The 12,719-nt window shown below is 41.4% G+C and overlaps 1 protein-coding gene across 2 annotated transcripts in view; it reads right to left on the bottom strand.

Annotated features, from left to right (window-relative positions):
- NGEF (neuronal guanine nucleotide exchange factor) overlaps nucleotides 1-12,719 on the bottom strand; it is a 192,213-nt gene that overhangs the window by 21,728 nt on the left and 157,766 nt on the right. For both annotated transcript variants that reach the window (XM_089665948.1, XM_089665954.1), the window contains 3 exons: nucleotides 9,560-9,634; nucleotides 7,640-7,729; nucleotides 221-384 (listed from right to left, as the gene is read on the bottom strand). In XM_089665948.1, coding sequence (XP_089522074.1) covers nucleotides 221-384; nucleotides 7,640-7,729; nucleotides 9,560-9,634 — 329 coding nt within the window. The remainder of the gene's footprint in view (nucleotides 1-220; nucleotides 385-7,639; nucleotides 7,730-9,559; nucleotides 9,635-12,719) is intronic.

Here is a 12,719-nt window from a genome sequence, read left to right as displayed (position 1 = left end):
AGGTTTATCAAAGTGCTTTTGGCTGGGACTGCAGCCTCCTCTCACATGATTCTGTGTCCTGCAGTCACCTTTTGAAGGCCCATTATGGGTGGGCGGGGCTTCAGTGATTGGAACCATACAAGAGTTGGCCTTGATTAATATTAAGCACGTAGGTTGTTCTCCTTATGCTTTCCTAGAATATACCAATAACTTGGAGCTGATTTTATCATATGCCACTCACCCAGGCTGACGCTTGCAGATGAGCAGCAAATCGTTGAAGAGGAAGAGATAAACTGAGCGGAAGAGCTTCTTTGTACGGAGGGTCCGGGATGTGCGTGGTCCTGACATTTGTTGTAGTTCACCCTGCTTTAATAACCATCGTGAGTGAGAGATGATGGGTACAGACTGTCAGGAAAAGGGAAGAAGAATTAACAAAGGGAAAATACAGAACAATTGCTTAGTATAGAGATGAGTGTTCTGTGTCATACAGTGATTGTAGTTCTACACTCCTCCCGCTCCCTCTGTCCTGGAAATATCCAACACAAGCACAAGCATAAGTGACATGTTGGGTAGGAGTGGATGTACCAAGGTTAGAGGAAGGTAAACCGTGCCGAAAATCATATATCTCACAAGCACACCTTCTTTATTGCTGAGCTTGTTTTATTGCTTGTGCATGATGGTGCATAAACATCTTTAATGAACCTTTAACGGCTTTATCGGTGAAGGTGTTCTGGTGAGATATAGACTTGTTAAAATGCAACTAAAGTCAAAACCTTTTTTATGTTTTGGATAGAGTGAAGAGGGATTAGAATACCTGCCGGGATTTTATTGCTGTCTATGTCCCTGTTACTGAGATTCACCCTCTTTACTTGTCCTGCTTATCATTATCAAGGTGAGTGAAAGTGAAATAAAATCCCAATTGTTGTCACAAGAACATAAATAAAGGGAAAATCTTTCAATAATGACCCTGGTGGCAAAAAAAGGATTCCCTCACTTTGGAGGGATATCCTCTCACTTCCTGTTTTGGTTATGGAACAGGAAGTGCACTAAAATCTCCCCAATGGGATACAGACGGCAAAAAAACTGACAAAGATTAAAACCCCAACCACACACATATTCTCTCTCTCATTCTCTCTCCAAAATTTTAAAAACGTTTTCCTTCAGTTCCATTTTAAAATACTTGGTGACCCCATCCACTCAACCACTACAACATGCTGTGGATATGAGGTTCATGAGGCTTTAGACTGTTTGGAGTGCAAAGATCACTTTAGTTAAACAGTGGAAACATATTGAATGTCCATTTCTTTCAAGGAATATTCAGACAAACACACAATCATTTATTTCAAACCAAGTGTAAGAAATTGCAAGAAACTGACGACCATACTTTGCTGTCAACACAAAATACTGAGCGTCATCTGTAATATCCTATAATGGATGTATGTATTGCGTACAACTAATGAGATGTTTAGATTGCAGCGTCAGTTGGTGACTGTAGGCAATACAGGTGTAGGTCTCCTAGGTAGCTAGGGGGAGCTAGACTCCAATGATTAGACAGGATGAGTAGCAGATTGGGTGTAATAGCCAGACTGGGGTCAAACTGTGGTTGTGGCTGAGAGGTTCTTCAGGCCAGCCCCTCTGGAGTTTCCCCCAGCTCTAGGGCTTTTGGAAGAAGGCCCTGAAGGCAGTGGGTGGATCTGGGGAGTGGCTGGTTGAACTTTTGAGGGATCCTAACCAATCCCCAATGAGAAGTTGACAAGGGGCTGGGACACCCTTAAAATTGCTGGAGCCTACTCATTTGCAAAAGAGTTCAGGTGGAAGACAGAGAGGAGGATGTAAGGCTGAAGGGAGGAGGCCCAGTGGGATGAGACCTACCTGCAGGCCTGGAGCTGGGAAGGAGGAAAGCTCAGAGCTCACTGGCCCCCTGAGAGAGAGGACCACCTGTATGGCAGGGAAGGAGCAGCCCAGCTGATAGGCCTATTAGCAGCCACCAACCCACAAGCAGTACAGGAGAGGATCTGAGTGAGTACACATACACCTCCTGAGCGGATATGGAAAACCATATTAGCTACGGGAGTGACATGTACCTGATCCCCTGTTCAGGGATACTTCCAGATTGCTGGGTGAAGAGGAGACTTTTATCTATGGTCTGGGATGGTACACCAAGGAGACACTGGCTAGCTCTCCAACTGAGACTGTGTTGTGGAGAAAACTAGTTCCGGGAAGTTTTCCTCAGTTTGTCAGTACCCTTGGGCATCCTGTACACCCTTAACCCTATCCTAGTTCAAATCCCTTAAATAAAACAACAAAACCAAATCTCAAGAACTTATTTCTGATTCTGGATGCAAGTTTTTGTGAAGATGTGATGCCTGGCTTCGCAGGACTATAGGGGGACCCAAATGTTCTAGCAACTCCTAAGGTGGGTAGTGCTACACAGGCAGGGGCGGACTGACCATTCAGGCATTCAGGCATTGCCCGAGGGCCCGGGGTCAGTAGGGGGCCCAGTGAGAAGCTCACTGGGCGCAATTCACTAAGCGTTATCTTACCGCATCCGAGTATGCGGTAGAATACCGCATAGCATTTTTTAAAAAAAAGTTTGAATTCACCAAAAAACGCTACTAAAATACCGCATGAGTTATTTTATCAAGTCATGCACCATATTAGTAGTGAAAACCATACGTTAATGTTTCAGCTGTCAGAATTGCCGTCAATTAAAAAATTAATTTGAAAAACAGCCAGGGGTCCCCCCTCCATCCATACCAAGCCCTTCGGGTCTGGTATGGATTTTCAGGGGAACCCCCATGTCAAAATAAAAAAAAATGGTGTGGGGATCCCCACCAAAATCTATACAAGACCCTAATCCGAGAATGTAGCCTGGCAGGTCAGGAAAGGAGGGGGGGATGAGCAAGCACCCCCCCTCCTGAACCATACCAGGCAACATGCCCTCAACATGCCTCTTCCCCACAACCGCTCCTGACTCTGGCTCCCAGCCATCTAACTGTTCCGCTGGCTTGACAGTTCTTAAATATGTAAGGGGCAGGGCCACCTGGGGACATCACGTGTGTTATCCCACCCCTTGTGGTGTCATCTTCCAGGGCATGCTGGGTCAATGATGTCACAAGGAGGTGGGGTCACACGCGTGATGTCACTGGGTGGCCCCAGCGGTGGGCATCATGACTGACGTTGGATCTACTTCTGGGGACATGCTTTTATTTTTCTTCTTTTAATAAAGGACTTGTCAAAGACTTTCTCCTGTCTTTTTTCACACTACACTATTTTTTTTTTTTATTGTGTATGGATAGCGCTACCATGTACTCCCACATACTCATTCACATGGGCTGAGGCCGGGATCTGGGGGGCTAAAAGGGGGCTTCCAGATTCCAATAAGCCCCCTGCCTGCAGACCCCCACAATCACAGGCCAGGGTTGTGGGGAAGAGGTCCTTGTCCCCATCAACATGGGGACAAGGTGCTTTGGGGGGGAACCCTCCCAAAGCACCCCCCAATGTTAAGGGCATGTGGCCTGGTATGGTTCGGGGGGGGCACTCACTCATCCCCCCCCTTTCCTGACCTGCTGGGTTGCATGCTCGGATAAGGCTCTGGTATGGATCTTGGGGGGACCCCACACCATTTTTTTTTATTTTGGCATGGGGGGTTCCCCTCAAAATCCATACCAGACCCAAAGGGCTTGGTATGAATGGAGGGGGACCCCACAACGTTGTTCTGTTATTTTTTAAATTATTTTTAATTACCTTTCTATGCAGTTGAGCTGCATTATGTACGTGGGGTGTTGTGTGGGTGTGGCTTTGGCTTTGGCTTTAGTGTAGGCACAGGGGCCCTGTACACAGGCAATCTTTTAAAGCAGGGTATGAGATAAAATCTACCCTTGCAGTGGAGCTTCCTGTACTAGAAAGGTCAAATGCTGGTTCAGTCTAGAAGTGCTGGGATAAGGTTTAGTGCCCTATTCCTGGCTCTGGCAGGGTCCCTCAAAGCATTCATCCTCTCTAAACAGCTTTGGGCTGAAGTCACAGGCTTGTAGGCCGGTGTAATTAGCCTTCCCACCTGTAAAGTGGCTCCCTGCCATCATTGCAAGGGAAGGGGAGTGTTGTAAGAAATTTGATCCCTTGGTGATTCTGTCCAGTGTCTTGATAGAGGAACGTAGCCTGATTGAACGCTGAACTCTCATGACACTTTAGTAGCCTTCTTGAGTGCGGTACCCGAAGTTATTTTGGCATGCCTTTGGCAAGTGTGTGGTAGGGAAAGAAACCCGCTTGTGAGGGACAGTGTTTCGCCTATGCTCCAGAAGAAGAAGTATAGTTCAGGGAATTCTTCACTGTGTACATTCTGGTAAGCAGTACGAAGGTGTGGATCCAGCTCAGACTGCAGAAACATCTTACAGCTTATGCCAGCAAGGGACACTGCCCCTGGTAATGGAAACCATCCTCCAGTAATATCACCCGTAAAATACGGAGACTGTATATTCTCTGGATCCTGAAATACCAGTGCTGAAGATCAATTTATCTGTGCTGCCAACAGACTCCACTGAGTTATGTATAATGATATCTGTACTCTATATAATGTGTGCGAGTATTTCCTCCCAATGCAAGGTACCTAGACCCTGCCTACAGGCTTGCCTCCTCATGTCCAATGCAGGATTTATAGTCCTGCACTGTGCGTGATGACACTGAGGGACTGCCTACAGCCTGAAGTTTAAGGACAGCACTTGAGCCTGCCAAAGCAGGGATTTTTATTAGTAATACACCTTATCCTAGCACCCCTACACTAAATGATCATTTAACCCTTGCAGTGTAGAGGAGGGGGCACTGCAATGGTACATTTTGTCTCAATCCTGGAGTTCAACTTTAAGACATTTTATTATTTTATTATTATTTCATCATGGCTTAGTCTCTCCTAAAATGGGAAGATATATGACTATCCCCCAACAGAGCATTAGATGGAGCTTCTACTTCTGTCAGCTTATTCTGATGGATTGATCTCAGATCTTATTTATATTTCTACTAAAAACATCTGAGCAGGGAAATTGTTTCAGCAAGTCCACTGACTGTCATTTACTTTCCCTTCAAGCTCTATACAGTTCAAGTTTTTACAGTACTGCATTTACTGCTCACGATATAAACAAAGACCTGCAGATGTTAGCTGCAGCATACATTAACTCCTACTGTTTTCTGTAATAGTACTCTCCTCTAGCCCCTAACCAGCGGAAGTGGCTATGTAAAGACTGTGTTTCTATAAGGGCCTGCTGGCAAGTCATATGGTCCCTTATTTTTGTATCGTGGGCTGGAGGCAGGTGTCATGCACTACAAGGTACAGAACAAATTTGATCTTTCCAATGAATGCTACTCATTGTTTCTGCATACAAAGACATTTTAGACAATTGTGTGCTATCAACCTAAGACAACAGTGCTGTGAAGGCCCTTTACTGTTCCAGCATGACTGTGCCCCTGTCACAAATGCAGCTTGATAAAGACGTGTTTTGACAAATTTGGATTAGAAGAACTGACCCCAAACCTAATGAGCACTTTCGGGATACATTAGAACTAGAGATAGAAAGGCCTTGAGAAAAAAAAACTGAAAAATTGGGTAAAACTGTCTTTTTTTCCTAGAAACATTAAAAAAAAGAAGCACAAAATATGTTCTTTTACCATGATAAATAATGTATCTATGACATGGTATTCAAACTTTATAACATGAAAAATTTCTGACACTTTATGTAAAGTCCTAAATTATTGCTCAGTTATCTCAGATAAGAAAATCCTAGAATACAATTCAGATAACAACCTGCTTCTCAATGCAGTTCTCAAAGAAGATAAATATGCATTTCTGCCACTAGGGGGCACTGCAGGGAAAAGGCTCCAGTTTAGTTTGCTTGTGGGCTCCATCTTGTACCTCTTACAGTTGGGTGATTGTTGGGATACAGTAGTTGATAGTTTTTGTCCTCCTCTCAGACCTTTCAAGCATAATACTTTTATATATACTGCATTTCATGCTCCCAGTGTAAGAAAAAGGCTTTCAATTTGTAAAACTACTCCATACTGACTGTTTTTTTTTTCACATTTTCTGGGAAAAACAGAGGAAAAAACGTTTTTTCCCATGGCTTTAAAATTTCTGGAAATTTTACTCCCCTAATTAGAGCACCATTTGCTGACCAGGGCTTCTTATCCAATGTCAGTTCTCATCCTCTATTGACTGAATGAGCACAGATTCCCACAGACACTCCAAAATCTTATAGAAAGCCTTCGACTGAGAGTAAAGGTTATTATAGCTGAAAGGTGGGGCTAACTAAAGGCTACGTTCATTTCAGCACCACCCCATCCCCATAACATTGGGCGGGAGTTCTTCTCCCCCCACACCCACTGTCACATTCAGAATCAGCACAGCTATGCAGGGTTCTGCCTGCACATCTGCAGGATTTAATAACAGCAATCTGTGAATGAATAAACTACAAGTCCCATCTGGCAAAGTGGCAGATGGCTTGTAGTTCTCAGTGGACTGTAGACCAGTGACACTTCCTCCAGCTTTCAAACAGAAAACTCATATGGAGATACGGGCAAGAAAGCTGGAGAATGTGTCTGCAGAAGCCTGATGTAGCGCCCACAATCAACTGATTGTGGGTGCAATGCTTTGCAGGCTCCTGTGGGAAAAAATAATAATGTAAATTTTTATTTCTGTCAAATATGCGCATTTATTAGTTTGAACTTATCCTTTAATGCCTTTGGTTTTGGAATGAGATATCCAACAGTGGCTCCTTAGATCAAATTGTTATGTTACCTAAAAGCATCTTATAATGGAAAAAAAAAGACAACAAAGTACTGGGTCAAAAATGCTATTTAGCTGAAAACCTTTACACATTTAGTAAATTTGATATATTTAGTATTGTAATGAATTGAAGCAATAACTCATTTTTTCATACAGGGTTCTGCCTGCATTATGTACAGTCATTGATAATTACTGCATCATTGCAATCTAATAATGTAATAACATAGTGAAAGATCAGAGGATATATTGAAAGGGGTAAGCCAGGATGGCTCTGTGCAATTATCCTGATAAATGTACCCACATTACAATAGTTCAAATTTGAATTTGTGTACAGTCATATTGATGGAACTTTTTAAAGCAAAGCTTCATCTAAAACTGGACATATACCTAAAGATGTTTTTGTTTCAATCTGGAACTCTACAAAAATTTCTCCATCTATGCTATACAGTGCAGATGGACGATTTTCTGCCTGGCTCCTTTGATTTTTCAAATGAGGGATGTTGGTGGGAGGCAACAGACATGACTACCAGCAAAGCAAATTTCATCCAGCTCCCAAAACCGTCCGAAATTGGAACAGTGTATGACCAGTTTAAGATTTCTGTCATGATGTTGACATTAGTCAACATCTTGCTCTACCTGTACAGAATGTGCGGGAAGATATTCTTGTTGGTGTCAATGGAGAGATAATCTGACACACACTGTGATCAAGAAGAGACAGGAACAAAGGATCTGTTGTAGTTCATCCACAGCAGCAGACAACAGCGAAACAGTAATCTTTTTCACTTACAGAATTTCCCCTACATTGTAAACCCTCAAATGTCTTCTTGTGAAATAATAAGATTAGGAGTTTTCATATTTCCCCACCATTGGAGAGGAGAGATCCCATACCTTGATCTTAAATTCAAGTGTCTTCTCTATGCTGATAAGCTGCTCTGTACGACTCATCTTCCTGACTCCATCATTACAGGCTCGTACAAGCTAAACAGGCCAGAAGAGACAGTCAATGAGACATATACATACAATACAGTTAAGGGATCTTGTTTATGGGAAGTTGCAAACCAGTAAAGAGGAAAGATGTGGTGTGGACTACAATAACCAATCAGGTTCCAAAGTAAGGAGGTGACGTCAAACACTGAACTGGCAAGCCCATTAGATATATACACTATAAAGACCTCAGAGACATGAAATCCATCCAGCAAAGCATGCTTAAAGCAGATCTTCACATTAAAAATAACTTTGCCCTTCTCCATGCCACCCCCGTCCTCTGCAAAACTATCACCCTTTTTTTGTTTTACTTTTTTATTTTAGCAGTCTTGGTTCCATCCCCAGTGCTCCCAAATTGCCTAGGTGAATGACATTGGTGCCCTATGTGCCTTCTGTGATATGTGACATGCATATTTCAGGAGGCACTAGGAGCACTACAGACATTCTATTTACTAAGGGTAAAGGAGGACTGGTGTGGGCCTAGTGGCGTGTCATCAGGAGGTGGTGCCTGAGCCTGGAAGAGTCAGCAGTCCTCCGATGCAATCCCAGGAGAAGATGGTGAAGCGGGACCAGATTAGCAACTGCAGAGAATAGGGTATCAGCAGGACAATGCTGGATCCGCTGGGTTGGTGAATATCTTTATTTGTTTGTAATGCTCTTTCTCATCTGCAATTTGTAGATTAATGTCCCCTGTGCAACGCCATGTATGGATGGAGAGGATGGTAAGCTAATCTTTTGTTTCCTAATTACAGCTAGAAGCATGCACTGCTGTGACCCCCGACTGTCACTGGCAGGTTCAGGTCTCCAGCAATGATCAGAAAACAACCAGCATAGTTTACAATCATGTCATCATCATGTCAGCTATGACATAAAAGTGCACATGGCTTTGTTTATAAACAAAGCTATGCCAATGCCACCTGAAATTGTATGTGCCTGTACACCTAGAAATAAAATTATTTTTTAAAGAGGATACAACAAAGTTTTTGTTTTTAATTTAAAAAATATATTTAAAAAAGGATCACTGGGTCTATCTAGGCCCTAGATTGCAGCCCTCTGAGTGCTGTAAAATTGTAATTTAGCTGGTGTCCCGGTATACAACATATACAATTGTTTTCTGTAGGCCAGTGGTGTAGCAAGAAAATAGGAGGCAGAGGAAGCTATGCTCCTTCATTTCCATCTATAAACTTGGTTCATTTATCTTTCTCCCCTGGTGGCATTAAAATAAACACCAAGGGTTGTTGAAAAAAATCACTTCATAGGTATTCTTTAATCTGTAAGTCATGTGTAGATGTTATTAATAATAAAATGCATGTCATCGGTAGGGGTAGATCTTGAAAAATGTGTTGCCAAAGGTGATAAATCTAGATTCTACTTTTAATATCTGGAAAATTAAAGAAGAAATTTAAGTGCCTACATTAGGAAATCACTACATTTCTTCCGGTTTTCTCCATTTTTTTTTTCAAACAGTAAAGCTAAATGTGTTCTAAATATAAAGAGGTAAAAAAAAACATGTAAAAATTGCCATTTCAGAATAATAATGCAGGATATTACTCAGAGGACTAAATCAGTTGCCCAGTGTTACATTAACATTCAGTGCCACATTGATTTGGGCTTAGAAAAACTCTCCATCCTTTCATATGTGTACTGTACTATTTATACATCTCTTACAGCAGTATGGGTCATTTTTATCGAATGAGTCACAGTTTATTTCTCGGGAATTTGGTGTGATGCATTTACAAACATTGGCTTCTGTTTTTTTCCCCTAATGTTTCTTAGCTTCATTTTTCATATGGTTTATACATCACCCCTCTAAGTGATTCTTACTTTCTCCAGTTCGCGGTGTGCTTGCAGTGCTGATGCCTCTCGCTCTGAGCCCTCCTCGACTTTAGTTAAGATATTCTATCAAGTAAACAGATACATCAGTCACATTGAGCTTTAAAACCAACAGAATACTTTAAGCTTGCACTGAAAAGCAGAGACTTTTTACATAAGTGGCCTCCAAGTGGTTGTTTGTGAGTCATACTTACTGTACCTTTGTTGTGGCAGCAACTTTTCAACAGGTTTTCAATACACACCTACCAGAATACCTGCTGTACGGAACACTTGCCATAAGCACAATGCCAAGTACATAGCCATTAATATGTCTAATGGTCTATTTCAGGCAAATATACACATTCAGCATTCACCTTTACTGAGAAGCATAGGAGCTGTCAATGCTGATATCACTAAGTGCAAGTATGCATAGAACTGGTGACTTTTCTGTGACTCTCCTGAACTTGTTCCAGGTCAGTGCTGAAGACAGAGATCTCCATAACAGGAGGACAATTAGAATTTTCAGAGGGCCAGTAATGGAAGCCTCCATATTTATCGTAACAAGAGATTATTTTAAATTGAGGGTACAAAGCTGGATTGGTGAGTGGTCCTAAAGTTCATTTTTTTGCACTTAGTACCCTGCTAGTTAAATCCTTTTGGATGCCTACATTATCTAACTGGCCTTCAATCACTCATACTGGTGTTTTCCATTGTTGTATCATGGGTGTTTTTTATGCAATGCTTCCTTTTACATGTCAATGCTCAAACACGCACGTTTAAAAGAGAAGTATGGCAGAGCCGGTCCAGGCTCTGGAAGGATCCCAACAATATTGTTGGTATCCACCCAGCTGCCAGCCTCTCAGTGTGAGTCAACTCAGTGTGTGAGAACTGAGTGATTAGTGGTCATGCAATCACTAAGCTTAAAGCTGATATGGGACAGCTGCAGCATCACACTGACGCTGCAGCACAGTAGTGAGTAAGTGTGTTTATTTTTGTGCAAACCTCAAACTTCTCATTCAAAGACCTGCAAAGCAAATGCATCTCAGTATAACCAGTACATCCCCCGGACGAAGCCACGAATCCTTGTGGAGATACGCGTTGGGGAGGGGCAGTGACATCACCACGCATCCTTACACGGCGAGCACTGGTAGTGTATGCGAGCACACCCGAGAGGCTGGTCTTCACCGCTTTAAGCGGCTATTATACAAAGTGCAGATTGTTTTTAATCAATGTGAGTGCATATTGAGCGCATATTAACCACTTCCAGACCGGACACTTTTACCCCCTTCCTGACCAGGGCAATTTTCAGCTTTGAGCGCTATCACACTTTGAATGACAATTGCGCGGTCATGCAACACTGTACCCAAATGAATTTTTTACCATTTCTTTTAGATAGATAAAGCTTTATTTTGGTGGTATTTATTCACCACTGGGATTTGTATTTTTTTTGCTATGTAAATGAAATGTCCAAAAAATTTTTCAAAAAGTGTTTTTTTTATAAAATTTTGCAAATAAATAATATTTCATCATAAATCTTAGCCAACATTTATTCCGTTATCTTTTTAGGAAAAAAAAAATCCAAATTAGTTTATAAGCAAAAATTATAATTTTTAAACATTTTTTCTTACATTTTTATTTTATTTTTTTATATTATTATTTTTTATTTTAATTTTTTTGTCACCATGGTGACACTGTACTACTTGTGAGGGGTGATAAAGATTTTTTTTTTTTTTTTTTTTTTACACTGATTGCTTTTATACCCATATAGGATGTAAAAGCAATCATTTCTCTTTCTCTCTGTGTGCATTCCTGCACTCATTGAGAAATACAGAGTGAGCTGTGATTGGTCACAGCTTGTCACGTGGTACAAGGCTTTTGTGAATAGCCTTGTACCATGTGACCTCTGTGATCATTCACAGATTTCACACATAGTAAGCAATGATGTCAGAAGTGACATCTTGCTTACTACTTTGCATGTGATTGCTGATTGGCCAATCAGTGATCACATGATCAGGACCTCGTACAGAGGTCCCGTCCGACGATCGGTGTTTCACTGTGTCCGGAGGACACAGCGGGCTCCGGATCGCGGTGCTGCGCGCTCCCAGGGAGCGCGCGCAAGCAGGGTGCGGAGAGGCCGTTTATAGACGGCCACCCGACCCTGCAGTGCCACCGTCCGGCCTTTTATATACAACGGCCGGTCGGGAAGTGGTTAAAGTGTTTATTTTTATCAACGATAAAGCACTATGCACATTTCTCTATTTACATGATCCGTATGAGGAATACTTAAAGGGCTGGATCAAGGAAAGATCTGAGGAGGGAGAGATCCATATGACCATCCAGGCTTACATAGTAGCCCTCTATCTGCAACCTTCACCTGCATCACCTCAGGCTGATTGGAAGGAGAGCACACAGATATTTCATCCCTGCTGAACTCTGCACCAAGTTTGTTTTGCATTTTTGCACAAAATTCATTGAATTTTTACCTTTTATTTTCCATATTTTTCAATTTTTATTTTTGATATTTATTTCTTAATTGAATATTTATTTAATCATCGAAAGACACAAATTTGAATCATTTTGCACAGACTTTTTTTTGTTTTGTGGTTTTTTGTTTTTTTTTATCACCAATTTTGATATATATTTTTCTAATTCATTTATTCATTATTATCAACACATGTTTGGATATTTATTGGTATTACAATCATGTATGGTTACACATAAAAGATCATGCAGCTATTAGAGATTTAATGCAAATACAGTTTTTATACTATATACAGGTAATAGGTCTTGATAGAGCGCGGCATCTATATTTTCTTCATTTGTATGCACTGATAACTCACATTTATGAGGTTGAGCAAGATAGCCTGCGATCTTATTGATAGAAGCCGTTTATTATACACCTTATTGGCTCACAAGTAAATTTATAATATTCAGTATAACCGACTGTATCCAAAGAAATGCAAAGCAGGTCATATGCAGCTTCAGACATTTCACTTACACTGCATAACCAAAGTAAATAGGAATCTACTGCCCTGCGCTTGACATGAATTTGAAATGCACTTCATACACTGGAAAACAATGCACGTCTACTGAACCTTTAAAATGGCCATAAATATGACAAATTTCCTACATATCCACCCACTTTCGATCAAGATCAAATATAAATCCTGAG

The sequence above is a fragment of the Staurois parvus genome, unplaced genomic scaffold, assembly GCF_062004578.1.
Source record: "Staurois parvus isolate SC_StPar_1 unplaced genomic scaffold, SC_StPar_1.0 ptg000049l, whole genome shotgun sequence".
Lineage (NCBI taxonomy): Eukaryota > Metazoa > Chordata > Amphibia > Anura > Ranidae > Staurois > Staurois parvus.
The sequence above is the reverse complement of the archived record's forward strand: the minus strand, read 5'-3'. Positions and strand labels throughout refer to the sequence as shown.